Source organism: Phodopus roborovskii, unplaced genomic scaffold (genome assembly GCF_943737965.1).
Source record: "Phodopus roborovskii unplaced genomic scaffold, PHOROB, whole genome shotgun sequence".
Taxonomy (NCBI): Eukaryota; Metazoa; Chordata; class Mammalia; order Rodentia; family Cricetidae; genus Phodopus; species Phodopus roborovskii.
Genome location: NW_026126629.1, coordinates 3531031 through 3551679, shown reverse-complemented (window position 1 = coordinate 3551679; position 20649 = coordinate 3531031). Strand labels below are relative to the sequence as shown.

General features: G+C 43.0%; 1 protein-coding gene across 7 annotated transcripts in view; it reads right to left on the bottom strand.

The window, feature by feature from the left end:
• Positions 1–2315, bottom strand: part of Slc4a7 (solute carrier family 4 member 7) — an 80728-nt gene extending 78413 nt beyond the window's left edge. For 4 of the 7 annotated variants that reach the window (XM_051206804.1, XM_051206806.1, XM_051206805.1 and 1 more), the window contains exon 1: positions 2052–2230. In XM_051206804.1, coding sequence (XP_051062761.1) covers positions 2052–2099 — 48 coding nt within the window. In that variant the 5' untranslated portion in view covers positions 2100–2230. Of the gene's footprint in view, positions 1–2051 lie in introns of all 7 variants that reach the window. The other 3 variants (XM_051206810.1, XM_051206809.1, XM_051206808.1) reach the window with 3 other exon arrangements.
• Between the last annotated feature and the right edge of the window lie 18334 nt (positions 2316–20649).

Here is a 20649-nt window from a genome sequence, read left to right as displayed (position 1 = left end):
ATTTGCATTAAATCGAAACAAAAGTTGCAGAGCCAGACATGGTGGCACAAGCCTAGTAGTTCTGAGCCTTCTGCCACTGAGTTCAAATCCTCAAGACAAGAGATAAGAGATAAGAGTTTTCCTCCCAATGCTATTATCAGTGAAAATCACAATTCTAGAAGAAACCTTACAATACTAGTTTATGAAAGGAATGGATCCCATTTTCAGAGTAATACAAATGGCCACCAACTTCACAGCCACTCAGTTGTTTGCATGATTATAAACTTAAGGTGGTACATAAACATCAACTGTATTATACTCTTTTGCCTAGTCAAACAAGTCTGTTGTGAGCTAAAAGTTATAACTGAGAGTTGGGCATGGTGGCTCATGCCTGTGGCTGAGACAGAAGCACTGTAGCAAATTTGAGGCCTGAGGGAAGGACAACGTGAGACCCTGTCTCAAATAAAAAAAAGTTGTAACTGGCAAACATCAGAATATTTCACTTTTATGACTTTCACTTATCAAAGTGAGCATAGGCAGCTCTAACTTTGTCAGTGTCCCAGTTTTCAAAAATCAGAGCGCCCACCACTCTGCTTCTTTTGCACTGGAAGCTTGCTGAATTTTATTCCTATTATTAATTTCTGTAAGTTTACTATTCCCATTTTATTCTCCCAAACACTTAGGGAGTATGATTTTCCTAAATACTCTCCTTTCCTGCCACTAATACCAGAACCGAGAGTTCTGGTATTGCCATCTGTTCTGTCCTTCATTGCAGACACACCCACACTCCTTGGAATTAAGCTTCTATTAGGAAAAAGTTGGCTCTACTCTGGACACTACAGAATAGATTTTAGTTAATTACTGCACAGAATGAATGGAAGGAGGGAGGAAAAGAGGGAGGGAAGGAGGGAGGGAAGGAGGGAGGGTGGCAGGCAGGTAGGCAGGCAATGGCCTTTAGATGGTGTTTGAGAACACATCACAGTAGCCCAGCTTAAAGAAAACTGATAGTTTACTGTTCCACCGAAAAATGTGCAAATAAGGGTAAGAAAAAGCAACAGTGTATTTGACAGACACTCACGGAGAACGGGCTGTCTACAGTTCATTCAAAGACCATAAAAAGAATCCTTAAGTTTCTTTCCAGTTCGCCATCACTGTGGCCCATCATACCCATCCATAACCACCGCGGAGGGAACTCACCGTCTTCAGATTCAAGTTCCTCTTTATATTTAAAGAACTTATATGTGAATATGGTTAAGTAATGAAGGACCACGGCTCGTGGCCTCCACAATTATCTTTAAATCAGCATAGGAAGGGGACCGTAGTAGGAAAAAATTCTGCTTAAAAAAAAAAAAAAAAAAAAAAAAGGTGAAGTTGTTTTCCTTGCTGTGAAAAGACTGGAAAAAATGTATCCGTGCAACCTTCCCTCCCCTTTCGCCGGTCAAAGTAAAAACTGCAAGTAGGAAAATTAATACCACCCCATCCTTTGAGTCATAGCCTATGAAAGAACAGTCTCCACTGTGGGGCACATAAGCACCCCTGTTTCTTGAGAAAGAGCCACTTGTCCCCCGCCTACAAGAAAACCCCACGTTTGCAAGCCCACCCCTACCCAAGTTGCTTGCTAGTGTCACTGGGAAAGCGGGGTCTGCTGGGCTGGTGACGCGGTCCTTTCTCTTTCTATGGAGCCCGGAGGAAGACACGCGTGTCACACGGTCCTTCCCCTGGGCCTGAGACCCAACACTCCAAGAGCGCTGGCACCGACGGGCCGGCCAGAGGTTGCCGGGCGGCGGGCGTCAGAAAGAAGAGCAGCCTGGACTGAAGGACCGCGGCGTCCACGCGGCGGGAGCACACGGCGACCGCGCCGCGAGGCTGAGAGCGGGGCGCCGCGGCCGGCGGACACGCGCGTCCTCGGCAGAGGCGTGCGCGTGGGACGGCTGCAGGCCGGCCGCCGGCTGCCGCCCCCCGCGACCCCCGCCACACAAAGGCGAGGGCGGCGCGCGGCCGCCGACAGAGGCCGCCGGCAGCCCCGCCGTGCGCCGCCTTTGTCTGCGGGCCTCGGCCTCCCCGCTCCTTACCCGCGTGAGTAGCGGTCTCATCTGCTCGCCGGCCCCGTCTGCCTCCATGGCCCGCCCGGGGACACGGTGAGGCCGCGGCCGAGACGGGCACGCGGCGGCCGACCCTGTGCAGAGCGCTGGCCGCCGAGAGCGGCGCCGGCGCCGGGAACGGGCTATGGGCGCGGGGCGTCCAAAGGCAGAGAGGCAACGGCGTGCCGCGAGGACTGAGGGAGCCAGAGGACGCGGCGCGGAGGAGGCAGCCGCGCCGGCCGGGGGCGGGGCGGGGGCGGGGCTGAAGGCCGGGGCGGGGCGCTTCCCGACACGCCCCCAGGGGCACGCCCCCTGCCCGTTTGGCACTCTGGCCGGCGGCGTCTACCGACCGCCTCCAGTGGCTAAACTGCTCGGAGATGGGGCGGAGGGAGAAGTGGACAGACATTCGTGTGAGCCAATCAGACTCTCGGAAGGTTCTGTTCGCCCCCGCCCCCACGGTCAGTTTCCCAGAGGCCCCGCCCCTCTTTGTAAAGGCTTAATTGAGCGAGGCTGGGAGTGGAACTCAGTTTTTCAGATCGGAAGTTCTACAGACTTTTGAAGTGGAGTGCAGTCGCCACCCCTGCGGGCTCCTCACCACGTGTTTTACAAGCAGAAGGGAAACAGGACGACGCCCGATTCATTTTCCTCTGAAAGTTTCGCCCCTAGACGTAACTTTATCATGGCCCCTGTAAAATAAAAGAGGGGATATATTTGGCCACTTGCCTCAGGTACTCCTTGCACTGGCCTAGTACCACAGCCCTTCCCCTATGGGGTCCATCCTATAGGACAGCTGACAAGTGTCCAGATGATGAAGGTCTCCACCACGAAGGGTCGTTGAAGGATTAAGTACATTTGTCCGTCTGTAAAGATGCTTGGCATGTGGTGTGCTTCTTATCATTATTGTTAACAAGGTTGTCAGGATATTAATAAAGACAATAAAAGGTTGAGTTGAGAAATGCTGAATCCAGCTATGGAAGGAACTATTTGTCAGCAGGTCAGTAGGTCCTGCCCATCCTTAATAGGATATTAGTAAAGCCCATTGTCAACAATAAATAGCAAAGTGTACTGGATGGCTGTTCCTGCTTGACTCCTAGACCCCCTTTTCTAAATTTCCCAGAGGTGCGGGTAGGCAAGCACATGATGATGACTAATGTGTCCAAGAGCAGATGTGCTTCCATTAATAACTACCATTTGAAGAGACCTACAATTACAGACGGTGACATTTTGCAAATATGTTTCATCTCTAAATCTCACATTATTTCAAAGTATGTTTGCTGTGTTTTGACTGTGTCCCTTAAAAAAGCTGTACTGGAAACTTAATCCCCAATGCAATGGTGTTGAGAGATGGGGTATTTAGGACATAAGGTTTCAGAACTTCATGAGCAGATGTTTATAGCCCATGGGTCTGAAGCTGCAAATGCAGCTTTTGCTCTCTCATAAACACCGTTAGCCCTTCTGCTTTCAGATTCGGGTTGAGGAGGAAGTCTCTCTCACCAAATGCAGTCCTCCTGCCTTAAACTCCACCACTCCAGAACTGTGAGAAATATTGCTTTTCTTTATAGATGACTCAGATTGCCTTATTCTGTATAACCACAGCAAACAGAACAGGTTAGTTGTGAGTCCCCATTTTACAGATGAGTGAGGGAAGATTTGTAGATATAACTAGGGATTCTAGTAAGTAGAAGAGCTCTTTTGTACTAATGCCTCACTAAGTACAATTCAGAGGTGTTTCAATAAATGAATAAAGAGAAATCAAAACAAAGAAAAGGAATAATTGATTAACTGATTGATTAATGACTTTTTGTTTATTTGTTTTATGTATTGAGAGTTTAAACTAGGGTCTCACTCCTTCCAGACAAGTATTCTACCCTGTGCAACAGCCAGCAGCCTCTGAATGCACTTTATATTGAAGAAAGGTAGATAGCTTGCTGGAGAAAGCACATGCCCAGCAAACATGAGAACCAAGTTGAGATCTCTACAACTTGCATGATATTCTCGCAACTGCTGTAGTGACCTGTCATTTCAGTACTTGGGAGTCAGGGACCAGTGATTTCCCAAACAAGCTAGCTAGCTAGACTAGCCCATTGTATGATCTAGGTCCAAGTGGCAAACCAAGCCTCAACAAATAAAAGTGGAGTCATTAAGGAAAACACCAACTCATCCACTTGTAACCATATATGCACATGTATCTCCACATACAAGTCCCCACAAACATACAAACATGCAAATACACATCAAAAATAAGCATTTATTCTCAACTCACATATAGCAAAATATATAACATCAAATTTGGATGGGACAAGCCAATAGAAAGAAAAGAACCCAAAAAAAAGTACAAGAACCATATACCCACTCCTTCATGCTCGAAGGAATCTCATAATGCTGTTTCAGTCCCATGAGTCCATATGAACTTTGAGCATTTAGAGGGCCTTGTTTTCTTGGTGTCCTACTTGATATCTGGTTCTTACACTCTTTCCCAGCTCTGACAGGAAGGATTTGACGGAGACATCCCATTTATGGCTGAGTGTTCCAAGGTTTATCATTCTCTGCATTATGTCTGGCTGTAGGTCTCTGTTCCCATCTGCTGCAGGAGGAAATTTCTATGGTGATTGAGAAGGGCATTGATCTGTGGGTATATCAGAATGTCACTAGGAGTCTTTTTATCACTACTGCCTCTCTTCCTCCTCCTCCACCTCCACCTCCTCCACTTCCTTCTCCTCCCCATCCACTTTCTCCTCCTTTCCCTTTCCTCCTCCTTCTTCTTCAGTAGTATTTGGTTTTACTATAGGTTCCTGGGCAGTTTAGTCTCTAGTTTTCTTAGTCACTCAAGCAGTGTCAAATATGTGTTCCATCTTGTAGAGTATGCCCAAATCAATTATTGATTGGTTACTCACACAAGCTTCGTGCCACCATTGTGCTAGCATATCTTGTAGGCAGGATACCATTGTAGATCAAAGGGATTGTGGCTGGCTTGGTGTTTAAGTTTCTCTTGTGGTAGTATGCAGAGTACCTTCCTGTACAAAAGACTCTGTAGCACGAGCTCAACTTCATGTTCAATCAGCTGTGTTGGTATTATCTTCAGTAATGGAGTCTGGCTGTCGTTTGTGGACAGCAACCTATTGCCTTAGCAACAGCCTGTGTTTAGAGATTCCGATGGGAGCTCTTTGGTCAACAACTCAGTTAGCTGTTCCCCAATCCTGGTACTGGAACCATCTTTGGTGACAAGAAATAGCCAGCTGGGACTCTGTCTCCCCTGTTATGGCAATTTCATGGTTGAGCAAATGTCTTTGTGGTAGGATGAAGTATCCTCTGGGTACATGCTCAAGAGTGTTATAGCTGGGTCCTGAGGTAGCTCCATTCCCATCTTCTCGAGGAGGTGCTACACTTCCATAGTGACTGTACACATTTGTCCTCCCACCAGCAATGGACGACTGTTCCTCTTACTCCATATCCTTGCCAGCATGAGCTGTCACTTCTTTTGTTGATCTTAGCCATTCTGAAAGGCAAAAGATAAAAATCTCAAAGTAGTAATTTGCATTTCTCTAATAGCAAAAAATGTTGAACATTTAAGAGTTTCTGCCATTTGAGTTTCCTCTATTGAGAATTCTCTGTTTAGATATTTACCCCATTTTTTTAAACCAGGTTGTTTTTTTCTTGATATTCAGGGTTTTTTTGGGGGTTTTTTTGTTTTGTTTTGTTTTGTTTTGTTTTTTTTATGGTTTTGTTTTGTTTTGTTTTAGTTCTTTATATATCTTGGATATTAGTCCTCAATTGGATGTAAAAATCTTTTCCCATTCTGTAGATTGCCACTTTGTCCAAATGACAGTGTCATTATCCATGCAGGAGATTTTCAGTTTCATGAGATCCCACTTATGAATTGTTGATCTTAGTGCCTGTGCTAAAGGTGTTCTGTTCAGAAAGTCTTCTCCTGTGCCAATGAGTTCAAGGTTGTCCCCTTCTTTCTCTTCTATCAGGCTCAGTGTATCTGGTTTTTGTTGAGGTCTTTGATCCATTTGGAGTTGAGTTTTTTTCATGGAGAAAACTATAGGTCTATTTTCATTCTTCTACACGAAGACATACAGTTTGAGCAATACCATTTGCTGAGATGCTGTATTTCTTCCAGTATATATTCCTGGCCTCATCAAAAATCAGGTGAACATATGTGTGTGGATTTATATCTGGGTCTTCCAATGTGTGTATTTTTGTGACAGTATCGTGTTGGTTTTGTTTCTGTAGCTTTGTAGTACAACTTGAAATTAGGGATGGAGATACCTCCAGTAGATCTTTTAATACTGAAAATTGTTTTAACTATCTTGGAGTTTTTGGGTTTCCATATGAAGCTGAAAATTGTTCTTTTAAGACCTATCAAGAATTGTGTTGGGATATTGATGGTGATTTCACTGAATTATTTTTTTTACTGCTTTTGGTAGAATGGCCATTTTACTAAGTTAATTCAACTGATTTATGATCATGGGATATCTTTCTATCTTCTAATATCAACAACTTGAAGATTTTATTATACAGTCCTTCACCTGGTTGGAGTAGTAAGTTGTAGTAGCAAGTATTTTATATAAGTTGACACTATTGTGAAAATTGTTGTTTCCCTGATTTCTTAGTCTGTCATTTGAATATAGCAGAGCTACTGACTTTTGTGACTTACTTTTGAACCTAGCTACTTTGCTAGGTTTATCAGCTGCAGGAATTTTTAGCATCATTTATGTTTATAGTCATATCGTCTGCAAATATACTTTCTACTCCTTCCCTTTTGACTTGTATCCCACTGATCTCTTTCAGTTGTCTTATGTTCTAGCCAAGATTTCAAGTACTATATATAAATAATAGGTATGGAGAGTGTGGACATCCTTGTCTCGTTCCTAATTTTAGTGGAATTGCTTTTCATTTCTCTCCATTTTAATCATTTTAATTGATATTGGCTATGGGATTGCTATAAGGTATGTCCTTTGTATCCCTAATCTCTCCAGGACTTTTATCATGGAAGATTATTGGGTTTTGTCAAAAGCATTAACTTTTCTTTGAAATTCTGGTAGAATTATTCTGCACTAAGACCTGTGCCTGGGCTATTTGGAGGTAGTTGGAAGGCTCCCCTCACCCCCCAACTACCCCACTGGTTTGGCTTTTGAGACAAGGTTTCTCTGTGTTGTCCTAGCTGTCCTGGAACTTGCTTTGTAGACCAGACTGGCCTTGAACTCACAGGGATCCACCTGCCTCTGCCTCCTAAGTGTTGTGATTAAAGGGGTGTACCACCATGCCCAGCATTGTTTGGGAGACATTTTTTTTTATAGTTGATTTTTTTTTTTTTTAATTTTACTCCCTGTCACAGTTTCCCCTCCCTCCTCTCTTCCTGTACTCTTCCCATTTCCCTGTGTCCTCCCTATCCACTCTTCCTCTGTTTCTGTTCAGAAAGGGGCAAGCCTTCCATGGATGTCAACAAAGCATTGCATAGCAAGGTGAGGTAGGACTAAATTCCTCCCTTTGTATTGAGACTGGGTGAGACTTCCAACCCTATATTTAGAATAGGTTCCCAAAAGCCAACCCAAGTGTTAGGGACAGGTCCTGATCCTACTGCTAGGAGTCCCACAAATAGACCAAGCTATACAACTGTCACACATATGTAGAGGGCCTAGGTCAGTCCCATGCAGGCTCCTTAGCTGTCAGTCCAGAGTCTTTGAGCTCCTATGAGTTAAGATTCATTGTTTAGGTGGGGTCCCTTGTGATAATCTTGACCTCTGCCCCTCTTGGTTTGGACAATCCTTCCTCCTTCTCTGCAAGAGGACTCCTAGAGCTTGGCCCAATGCTTGGCTGTGGATCTCTGCAACTGTTTCCATCAGTTACTGGGTGAATGCTCTCTGATGACAACTAGGGTAGTCACCAATCTGATTACAGGAGAAGGCCAGTTCAGGCTACCTGTCTGCTATTGCTAGAAGTCTTAACTGGGGTCATCCTTGTGGATTCCTGGGAGTTTCCCTAGTACCAGATTTGTCCCTAACTTCAAGATATCTCTTTCATTATTCTCCCCCTTTGTCCTACCTCCAAAATACCCAACCCAATCCCTCATGTACCCATCTCCACTCCCACCCACCCCCCAAGTTTACCCAGGAGATCTCTTCTATTTTTCCTGCCCAGAGAAATCCATGGGTCCCTCTTTAGGGCCTCTCTAGGGCTGTAGATTGTAGCATGGTTATGATTGAGAGGCTTTTAATGACTGCTTCTATTTCACTAGGGGGTTATAAGCCTTTTTAAAATGCTTATCTGATCGTGATTTAGCTTAGTATGTGGTATGTATCTAGAAAATTATGCATTTCCTTTAGATTTTTCAATTGGTTTTTACAGTATGTCCTTATGATTATCTGGATTCCCTCTGTACCCATTGACTCTCAATGAACCAACTTTTTGTTTTATTGATGCTTTGGGATTTTTGTTGTCATCGTTGTTTGTTTCTATTTTATTGGATTTAGTCCTGAATTTGATTATTTCTTGCTTTCTACTCCTTTGGGGTATGCTTTCTTCTTTTTGTTCTAGAGTTTTTAGGTGTACTGTTAAGCTGCTAGTGCTGAGAAGCCTGAGAGATGAAAGTTTGGGAACTAATAGAGATGCAAGATGCTCTGTATGATGACAAGCCATCCTGCTGGAGACCTAACTAAAGAAGCCACTCTGGTTATGCACCAGAGAGTCAGGCTGCAGGGTCAGCATTACACTATAGAGGTGAGTCCAGCTGCAGAAGGACAGAATTGGACCTAGACAAACAGTCAGGAGGGCAGCAAGTCCTATGAGAAAAACTACTAGGCCGAATCAATCAACAGGGAGAACCAAGCCAAGATGAAACCTCCAGTAAAGCCAGCAGTTCTATGTCTGTTGGTCCTTAATCTATGCTGGATGGTCTGATGACAGATTGGGGGTGGGCTTCACCATTGCTGTAGTAGGTACTCAACTCTTTAGAGGATTCGGGTGAAGGAATTGTACCCTTTCCTTGGTCTGGTGGGCCCAGTAAATTCTCAGTCCTGTTTCTTTGATCATATTTTAATACACCTGTGTGCCCCTACAGTCCCAATTCACCTCAATAAATATGCAGGTGATACCGTTTCTGCTCCTAGCAATAAGTTGTTTATTAGTCTGTACCAGATAAATACTGGCATTGGTGTGATGCCAGATAGCTGGTGCTGCTCACACATTCACCTAAATGTGGGATCATCCTCATTCTGAAAATGGAGCCCAAAGCTACGTATTAATAGAGTGTCCGAGAGCTAGGCACAGTCTGGAAAAACAGTTTTGACCAAAATAAAGTAACTTAGGGCAGAGCACAGCCTGATCCCAACAGTAGATGAGTAGCAGCAAGATCAGTGATAAAGCTTGCCAAATTTGGGTGGGACAGTTCAGAGCTGATTCTCTCTGGGCTCATAATTGAGACTTTAAGTGACTTACCTCCCTTAACAACTTTTTGGAAGCTCTTTTAGAAATAAATGTAGTATCCGCCTTATGGACTTGCAGCAATGGTTGGTTAAGTACAACCATTAACTGCAGTGGCTACAGTAAGAACAGGTAATGCACCTGTCCTTATTAGATTAGAAGTCACATGGTGGGAGCAGGGCACATAAAAAAAGGAACCTTGTGAAGAAGTAACTTGGGCTTTTCCTTCCCTGTGCTGTTTTGTTAACCAATCCTTGAAGGGATGCTGAGTTCCCCTCCCTTTTGCATGACATTACAAACTCCAAAGAGAAGCCCCACCTAAGCAATTAAAATGTTAAGTGTGAAATAATCCTTCAGAGGCACAGAGCCTAGAACCTCTGGTGACCTTTGTAATGCCCTTCCGTAGTAATCTAATTCCGTACAAGCAAATATGTTTGTTTTCAGGAAAAGAGCCTAGTGTGCTGCCTATAGTTCCAACTCTCAGGACAGAGGCATGAGAATAGCCACGAGTTCAAGGCAGCTTGACCAGGGCAATAAGTGAATTAGAAAAAAAAAAAAAGGGGGGGGACAGAGAATGTAATAGCATAACCCATGACCTAGCATGCATAGGATCGCAACAGAATACACTAAATACATATTTAAAACACTAATGGGATGAACTACAGGAGGTGGAGTATGTTGGAGAAACACGTTTACAAATTGATGTTAATAAAGAAACATGGACTCTGCACCGGTGCCACAAGAAAGCTAAAAGTAATCTGGAGTCTCCGCCTTTGTTTTGTTGCAGGGTATCGAACAGAGAAGACCACTTGGAGGTTTAAACCAATAGGAAGTCTTTGTAGCCTGCCAGCAACTACACTGAGTGTCTGGGATCCCAGTATAGCCCAAGCCTTTCTCAGGTTGAGCTTTTAGGTACAAAAACCATATCCTGGGTTGATACACTTTCATTAACAAGAACAGTTGGCCAGAAGCTGAACTGCAGAAGTCAAAAACAAAGGTTATTTATTTGGAGACTCTCCTAGAACTATGGATTCTGACGGATTAGGGTTTTGTTTTTCGCTCTCGCAGGTGGTGGCCTCTACAAGCTGTTCTACAGCATGAGTAGTGCTTGCATCTGGAGTCAGTGTGCTAAGGTCTAGGGGTGTGTTACAGTTCAGCCTGTGTCTTTTACTTCAGTCAGACTCCTGCTTGACTCTGCCACTTAACCTATTTCTAACCCTTTGCTGCAAACAACAGAAAGATAAAAGTTATTGTCCTACACCTGTGATCATCTTGAACTCAAAAAACAAAAATCTCATTGGACAGACCAACTCCCCCAATACACACACACACATGTGATCTGCACCCTGTGTCAAATGTAGGAACCTGATTGGTCACCTAAGACAATGATAGTGATTAACAAACTCCTAACTGTCCTACCAACTCACTCAACCCAAAGTGAAAAAAATGATGGGCAGACCAGAACTGCTTAATGCTTTTCTGGTTTGTTTGGTTGGTTTGATTTTTGTTGTGTTTGGTTTGGTTTGGTTTGGTTTGGTTTGGTTTGGTTTGGTTTGGTTTGGTTTGGTTTGGTTTGGTTTGGTTTGGTTTGGGGGTTTTTGAAACAGGCTTTCTCCGTAGCTTTGGAGCCTGTGCTGAAACTTACCCTGTAGACCAGGCTGGCCTCACACTCACAGAGATCCACTTGCCTCTGCCACCCCAGTGCTAGGATTAAAGGTGTGCATGGCCACCACCTTGCTTGTTTTTGTTTTTTTTTGAGACAGGGTTTCTATGTAGCCCTGGCTGTCCTGGAATTGGCTCTGTAGACCAGGCTGGTCTCGAATTCAGATCTCTCTTGTCTCTTGCCTTCTGAGTGCTGGGATTAAAGGTGTGCACTACCATGCCCAGCTGTTGATCTTGTCCTCTATTTAAATCTGAACCTCATGTCAAAATCTAAGGTTGGATGTAGTGTAAGGATTCAGGCATTATACTGACCTGCCCCTGTCATCTGGCAGAATGCACTCAGGCAGTACCCTGGTCAGCTCAGGATTCCATGACTACTAGTCTGCATGCAGGTGCAAAGGACCCCTTTAAAAGAAAGACCCCTGCCACTTACACTCTCTCTTCTCCTCTCTCTTTCCTGCTGTTCCCCTGGCCCAACAGGACTTTTCCTGCCTCCATATTCTCTTCTATCCTCTCTCTGTGTCTCTTTACCTCTTTTCTCTTTCCTTCTTCCTCCCTCCCCTTTCTAATAAAACTACTCACTTACGCTCTGTCTGCCTGACATGTGTGAACCCTGCCTCAGTCATCCTTGCCTGCTATGGAATCTGCTAAGGTTCCCCTCTTGATTTATCCTAAAGTGTAGGTAATAAGAGCCCTTTATCTGTTCCTTGTCCCAGTGTGAACACGTGAATAAATATCTTCTTTTCACCATCACTTGGCTCTTTGACTGGCATATTAAAACCAGTGGCCTCACCTGTTGGGAAGGCCCAAACAAGAACATGGTTTTGTTTTCCTTTTTCTTTTCTATTTTTTTTTTTTTTTTTTTTTTTTTTTTTTGAAACAGAGTTTCTCTATGTAGCCCTGGCTGTCCTGGAATGTACTCTGTAGACCAGGCTGGGCTCAAACTCATAGGAATCAACCTCCCTCTGCTTCCTGCATGCTGGGATTAAAACCTCAGTTTCACTGTGATGTCCCAAACACTTGAGGCTGGGGGTCAGGGAAAAGGTGTTATGTCCCAGATGACTTGATGAAAGATACTACCCTCTTCAGCAATTAGCCTTCCTGGTCTGCCTTTCCCTGTGTAGCACAGCCTTTGTGCTCCTGAGCCCTGGAAGATGGCACTTCCAATTTTGAGCCTGTCTTCCAGATTACCAGCCATTGAATAAATTTGATTTCATAATGCCAACTTTGGTCTCCAAAACATTGGTCTTTCAGAGGCAAACCATCTGGACCTTAACAAGTGACACAAAAGAAACTTTTTCTCCTCCCTCTCTCATGGATAAACTTGGAGGTGGTGGCCTATGCCTATAATATCAACATTCAAGAAGAAGAGAATCATCAGTTCACAACCACCAGAAACCTAGTAAACAAAAATCTAAGCAACCACGAGTATGTCCATCATGGATAGAAATTGTCTACATATATTTCAGAACCTCAAATGATGAAATGCAATTTTCTTGCTGCCAAGCCTGGTTACTTAAACTCAATTCCCAGAACCTATAAGGTGGAAAGACAGAACTGATTCCATCAAGTTGTCTTCTTGCATGCTCCCTGGCCTCCAATAAATAAAACTTTTGGGGAGGTTGCAGAACCTTTAGGAGGTAAGACAGAGAGTAAAAGTAGGTCACAGGTAGCTGGTCTTTACAGGTTGTAGCCTCACCCCTGGTTCCAGCCCTATGCTCTTCCCGCCATGATACTCTGCTAAATTGCAGGAGTCCAAATAACCATGAACTGAGCTCTCTGAAACTGGGAACTGAAAGAAATCATTAGTCACTCTGTTTGCAGCAGCTATCACAGTAACATTAAAGTAACTAATGCCATGGCCTGATAACAGCCGTTTTTACTTCAGACTACCTTCAGGGTGAAATCAAGTTCAGATTCCCAAACCCTAGGGGAGCTGAGAACTTTCCAATGGCTGATCAACCTCCTCCTTAAACCACAGAAATAGTCATTATTCATGTTTAGCTTTCTAGAAACATTATGGCTGTTCCCAAGAACAGTAAGAACAAATGAATCTGATTGGTTGGACTGAAAGGCTTACATTGTATGCCATTGACAATGATGGAACACACAAGGAAAGTCCCTAACATTTGGTTCCTGATTGGTGAAAATTGGAACTGTAACTTGGCAACAGATGTTTGTGATTTTTGTGCTTGTAAGCCCTATTTCTACCCCTCTTCGGGGCTGCCCGAGTCCTTGTCCTGCAGTTCTGATGGATCAGTGACCCCGTTTATGTGGTGATTTTATTAAAATCCTTGGAACCCATAAGCGTTGTCTCTCTCATTCCTCATGATACATAACGGCCTGGGTATAACAGTACAATATTGTATATTAGTGGATGAAGTTTATGGAAATGACTCAACTAATCTAATTGATAAGCAAAAGAAGCATATGCATGGGACTGGAGAAATGGCTGAGCAGTTAAGAGCACTCCCAGAGGAGCCTGGTTCAATTCCCAGCACCCACATGGCAGCTCAGCTGTCTGTAACTCCAGTTCCAGGGATCTGGCACTCTCACACAGACACACATGTAGGCAAAACACCAATGCACAAAAGGTAAACAGATCTTCATAAAAAAGAAGCCCATGCACAATATATCCATTCTACCATCTGGGATTGGTGGATTGCTCTTCCAGTCACATGATTTTTACCTATCTGGAGTTCTACAACAGTTCTATTATGCTCTGCTCTGAAAGAGTATATCACAGCATAATAAAATATAAAATTATATCAATTATATGACAATTGTAATTTCAGTTGTCACCTCTCAGTTACTTTAGGGATTGTTGTTTTTTTGTTTGTTTGAGGCCAAATATCAAGAGGGTGGCCTTGAACTCCTGATCCTATTGCCTCCACTTCCCAAGTGCTTAGATTATAGGTGTGTTCTGCCTCATTCAGCAAGTTTTCGTCAACTATTTTTCGGTTTCTAATTTCTGTTTACACAAATATTATCAGAAAGAACTGTATTTATTCAAACTGAAGGCTAGAAGTACTTGTATAGTTAAATAACATAGTGAGTTAGAAAGGGTCCCTGTTTAGGCTGATTACCCACTGTTTCTTTTGCAATTCTGATTTATTTAAAGTCAGTTCAAAGCCACTGATCCCCTAGATGTCCCAGCAGTCAGCAGTCAGGCTAGCATGTTGTACTGTACCTTTGAGTAACGGGTGGGGAGTGCAGAAATGTGTGTGTTGATCCACTCCCAAGATGAACATCCACAATGTTCCAGCAGACTTCTCTTTAAAGGTGTCACATGTTTTGATTTAGGCAATATTCTTTTTAAAAGGGTCCATTTCAGTCACACCTAAGTATACTTAGGTGTGGTTTATAAGCTGAATACTTTCAGGAGATGGTTTCTCTATGGTGATGAAATCATTAGATAGATCCCTGTTGTCCAATTTACATAAGGAATACTACTCTTTCCATATAGCAAAACTATCAGTAACCATCAGAAAGTGTGTCTATCACTGGAGCCTATGGATTGGAACACAACAAGCTCAGGGAAAAACACCTCCACTAAAGGGAAATCTAAATTCCTAAAGCCCCTTTTGGGAAACAGAAAGATGTATAATAAACATTTAGGGAACCAGAAATCAAAAAGTAGTCTTACTGTGGAGTTAAAATTCTCAAAACATAGGTATAGATAATTGCTTGAAGCTGGACATGGTGGTGTGTGCCTATAGTACCAAAATCAGGATATGGAGGTGGGAAATCATGAATTGGAAGCTGTGGTTTGAAAGAAAATGGCCCCCAAAAGTGAGTGGCACTATTAGGAGGTGTGGCCTTGTTGGAGGAAGTGTGTCACTGTGGGGACGGGCTTTGAGGTAGCTTTTCTCAAGCTTCACTCTGTGTGACTGTAATTTTCTGCTGCTTTCTGGTCAAGGTGTAGCCAGCCATGACTGCCGGCACATCACCTTGCTCCCCATCATGAAGATAATGGACTGAACCTCTGAACAGTAAGCCACCTCCTCAATTAAATGCTTTCTTTATAAGAGTTGCCCTGGTCATTGTGTCTCTTCACTGCAATATAACCCTAACTAAGACAGATGCTGGTCACCATGGACTAATAGGGAGACACTATGTTGAAAAAAAGAAAAAAGCCAGGCATGGTGGTACAGGCCTGTAAGGCCAACTATTCAGTAGGTTTGGTCAGGAAAGTCATAAGGCCAGTCTGGACTACAGAGTGAGTTAAAAAAAAAAAAAAAAAAAAAAAAAAAAAAGATAGTTTTTAAAAAAAAAAAAGGCTAAAATGGCTAGGGAAATGGCTCAATGGTAGAACACTTGCCTGCCATATTGTAGGTCCTAGATTCAACCACTACAATCTAAAACTGTCAGAGTCAGGAGTGTGGTACATGCCTTTAGTCTTAGCACTCAAGGCAGAGGCAGGCAGATGTCTGTGAGTTTAAAGCCAGCCTGATCTACATAGTGAGTTCTGAGCCAGCCAGAGCTACATACTGAGAGCCTGTGTCAAAAAGGCAAACAAGAACCACTAAGAAGAAAGGAGATGTGTATTACATGTCACTTGAGGAAGGGGAATACTGCAGCAGCCCACAATCCTTTCTCAGCTGCAAAGTCCACACAACTTTGAAAGCTACCACCTCGCTTATCCCATGCTGGTGCTGGCTCCCAGGGCCTTCACAGGCCAGGCAAGCTGACTGGACCCAGCCTCACACAATATTTCCATGTAAGCCAAGATGGGAAATCTTGGCCTACCATAATTTCAGACAAAGAAGGAAACCCTAGCTTGTAACCAGCTGGCAATCTTAGGAGACTTCAATCTAAAGGCTTGTTTGGGAAGTCTTTGAAGACTGCTTGCAAGAGTTGGAGGGAATCTCTTCCCACTCAAGTGTGGATTTCCATGTTTGTGGAACTCTCCATAGCCAGGCAGTGGCTGCTACCAACTGGGTTTTGTTTCCTAGACATAACACTTTCTGAAAGTCCTCTATTTCTCTTTGTTCCAGTGTTCTTTTCACTTCCCTTATCCAGAAAAGATGGCATGGGACGCATCTGCCCTCTGCCCTAAGAACTTCACATTCTTCTTTAAGATTCACAGCATACACCATAGATCTTGAGAAAGCTTGTGTTTAACCCACCCAGCTTTGCCTTAGCCTCAAGTAGAAGAGGCCTAATCGACAAGTCACGTGTAGCCATCTTTGTACTGCAATTGCACTTTTAAAAATGGAATTTATTCTTTGAAATTTCCACATGTGCATATAATATACTTTGATCATATCTATCCCTCATTTCTCCCTTTCAACTCCCCCCAGAACCCTCATCACATCTCCCTCCCAACTTCATGTCCTTCTTTTATAATTCATTCATTTATTCTTTAAGCCACTGTGTCCAGCTGGTGTTGCCTATATGCACACGGGCATGGACTCCTTCACTGGGGAATGAACAAGCTTACATTGGCCACACGTCAAAAGAAAAGTAATAACTCCTCCTCCAGAAGGTATCAACTGCCAATAGCTCCTGAGGTAGGGGTGGGACCTTGAGAGTCCCATCCTTCTCCAGGCTGGAATTAACTGGTTCGATCTTGAACACATCTTGTATAAGTAACCATTGCTGCTGTGAGTTCAGGCATGTAACAACCATGTCATATCTTGAGGACAGTATTTCTCAGCATCCATCCCTTCTTCTGGTTCTTATATTCTTTCTATCCCCTTTTCTATGATTCAATTATACTTTTTGTGAAATATATACTTTATTATTATTTTTTTATGCTATGAATCTGGAACTTGCATTGATCCTCCTGCCTCTGCCTCTCAAGCCCTGAGACGATTGACCTGCACTACCATGTCAATCCTAGCTTAATTTTAATTTTATTTTGAAACAGAGTCTTACTTAGTTGCTCAAATTGGTCTTGAACTTTCTATCCTACTGTTCTGTGTAGCTGAGACTACAAACTTGTGCTACCAGGACTGATTTATAATGAAATGACTTTTTTTTTTTTTTTTGCTTTAGTTATTAGTAATGTGCTTAGTATTGTAACTTTTTAAAAAACTTATGTGGAAAGTTTACTGGGGAGGGAAGGGAAGGAAAAGGAGAAGGAGGAGAGAGAGAAACAGAAGTTTTATAACATCTTAAAACTGGGTATTCCATTATGTAGCACATCTGGTTCCCGTGTCTCTTTATGTAACACATCTGGGCCCACTGTCTTGTTATGTAGCACATCTGGAGCCCATATCTCCTTATGTAGCACATCTGGAGCCTGTGTCTCATTATGTAGCACATCTGGAGACAGTGTCTCATTATGTAGCACATCTGGCTTACATCTGCAGCCATCCTCCTCAATGTTACAAGCACTGGAATCAGAAGCATGAGAGCGTGTACCTGCTTCTGGGTATAATCACTTTGTTTCTGGGTATAATCAACAGTGACTATCAATGATCAATTAAAAGTCATACATGAAAAACTTAATAAAAAACAGAAAGAAAGTACACTAACATGCTTAATACTGTTTTTGGATTGATTTGGATTGTTTTTAGATCAATCAATCAATCATTCTTTTGTCCAATGTAGTAAAAGCCACTTTATATCTGGATCACTCTGAAGATGGGAGGGAAAGCTCTGTTTCTGGATACCATGTGGGTCCTGTGCTGCCTGAGAGGAGGGCTATACAACCCTGGGAGAGTATGGCAAAACAATACATGACACATGGAGGCATTGAGTTCAGAGAGAAAGCAAACATCTTGTCCATATTTATCTGCCCATCTACTACTCAGGCAAGCACATTTTGTGGAGATCTGATAGGAGACAAAAGAGGTAAGGTTTCAGTTCCTTGCTCCTTTGAGGCCAGGCCTTTGGGAGGTGACTGCAGATCTATTTAGGGTCCAGATGAAATGAACAGAGTAACAGCACCCACTAATATCCAGCTCACCACAAATTATAAAGGCAAAGAATGTTATAGAAATCTGGCCCCATCAACCCTCTAAAACCTTCCTCTAGTTTTAAAAGATGAAATGAGAGATAATGACTATTCGATGTCTAAAAATACCAAATGTATAGATAGACCTATAGCATGTGCAATAGCCCTGCTATGGACATGTAGTAACTTTCATAGACACAGTTCTGAATAAGTATTCATAGGATTGTCAATTAATCAATATCTGCCTATTTAAGTATGATTTGTATATTTCTCTTTCTTGAGACACTATCTCAACATATTGATTCCATTACTTTCACATGTAAATTATATATTCTGTATAACAGGGCACCAGACCTTAGCACAGCTGACTCAATGATGGAAGTAACATTCATGCTATAAAACTCATTACATAGGCAGCATCACCTGCCAAAACAAAACACAGACCTAATCCATAAAATTCCATAGTTCCAGGAAAGTTTCTAAATATATTAAATATATGCATTTTGGCTTCTATAGTTCTGCTTCTAGAAAACTTTTCTTGTTAATTGAAGTATGTCAACATAGAATATGGTTTTTGTGCTTAAAAGCTCACCCTGAGAAAACCTCAGGGCTACTCTGGGATCTGGAACACCTAGTGTAGTTGCCAGCTGGCTAATAAAGACTTTCTATTGGCTTAAACAGTCTTCTCTGGTGGATACCCCAAATTATTATCCACTTATTAGATTCTATTTGAGATATTTAAAATATATGTACTTGGAAATTATCTTCAAATTCAGTTCACCATGAGAAATAAAATTTAGCTGGGCATGGTATTTGTTCTAGTTTGTTTCTTTTGATACAACATTGACTAAAAACAACTTTGGGAGGAAAAGGCTTACTTGACTTACATGCACCTATCACAGTCCATCACTTAGGACTTGAGCTGGGATCTCAATGCAGAAGCCAATAGAGAAACATTGCTTACTGGCTTGCTCCCTATTGTTTGCTCGGTTGCTTTTGTTATACAGCCCAGGTTTACCTGTCTAGGGACGGCACCACCCACAGTGGACAGGGACCTCCTACATTAATTAGCAGTAATTTTTTTAAAGCTCCACAATGCCTGGCTGGTAAATCTTTCTAACTTCCAGGGAGAATAAATAGGTAAAAAAAATTAGGTATGGCAGTACACTACTGTTTTCTCAATGCTCAGGGATTTGAGGCAGAAAGATGGGAAGGTAGAGAGCAGCCTGGGCAGCTTAGTGAGCTCCTGCCTCAAAATGAAACACAAAGAGTTGAAGGTGCAATTCAATGGCAGCTTGCCTAGCATGAAGGTCTTGGGTTCGTCCCCAGTATTAGGAAGAGGAAGGAAGTTAAGGCAGAAATCACATACATGGAGACATCTAGAAAGACAAGTATACAGAGAAACGAAACCAGAGACAATCTGCAGATGGAAGAAACAACATTGGGAGAAATGGGTAGAGAGCGCAGGGCATTTCAGAAACAAACAGAAAGGCTAGCTACAGTAGAGCAACATATCAAGGACAGTTACTGGATTCAAGTCTCTGCATTTTGTTAGTGAATTCCAACATCTGAGGCAACAAGGAGCCCCTTGGGGGCAGCTGACAGTCACTCAGAGCAGACATGGATACAGAGAAATCATTCAAGTTGCCACTAAGAAAAGAAAGCATGGAGTTGGAGAACAAAGGTGGCCAGGTCAAGACAGGAGAAGCAGAGTTCAGTCTGGAGATGTGCAAGAGGCACCAGACAGACACCTGAAGCAGTTCATGTTGTGAAAAGACAATATCAACCCAATACATGTAACTCTACATGTAATATGTGATCACTAGATGGGGTTCAATATACCCAGAGTGATTGTACCTCTTTGAGAGAATACGTCCAGTCTAACAGCAGGCTTGTACCACTCACTGTTCTAGGTCATCACAGCAAGAAGGATCAATAGTTACTGAGTATGTGGCTTTTGCTATATAGCTCTAGCTGACCTGTAAATCACAGAAATACTCCTGCTCCTGCTTTGTAAATGCAGTAAGTAGGAACCACCATGCCTAACTCAGTTCTCTGTCTCTCTATCTCTGTCTCTGTCTCTCTCTGTGATGTGATGTGATGTGTGTGTGTGTGTATATGGTTTGATGCTTGGAGAAACTAAAAGAATTTTGGATGTCTGTCCTGCTCTACCTGTTATATCACTTTCTACCTCATTCTTTTTGTTTGTTTTTTTCTCAAGACAGGGTTTCTCTGTGGCTTTGGAGCCTATCCTGGAACTGGATTTGTAGACCAGACTGGCCTCTGCCTCCCAAGTGCTTGGATTAAAGGTGTGTGCCACCACTGCCAGGCTCTACTTCATTCTTTTGAGACAGAGTCTCTCCTAAACCTGGAATTAGGATGTCAGTCAGCAGATTCCATCGCTCCACTTGTCTCTGTCCCACATAGCATGGGCTTACAGGCATGTGCAAGGCCATGCTTGGCTTATAAAGAAAACATTTATGTTTATGTGCGTGGATGTCTGTGTACCAGGTACATGCAATGACTGTGGAGGCCAGAAGAAGGCATCAGAACTAGAGTTACAGAGGCTGTGAACCACCATGTGGGTGCTGGGAATGG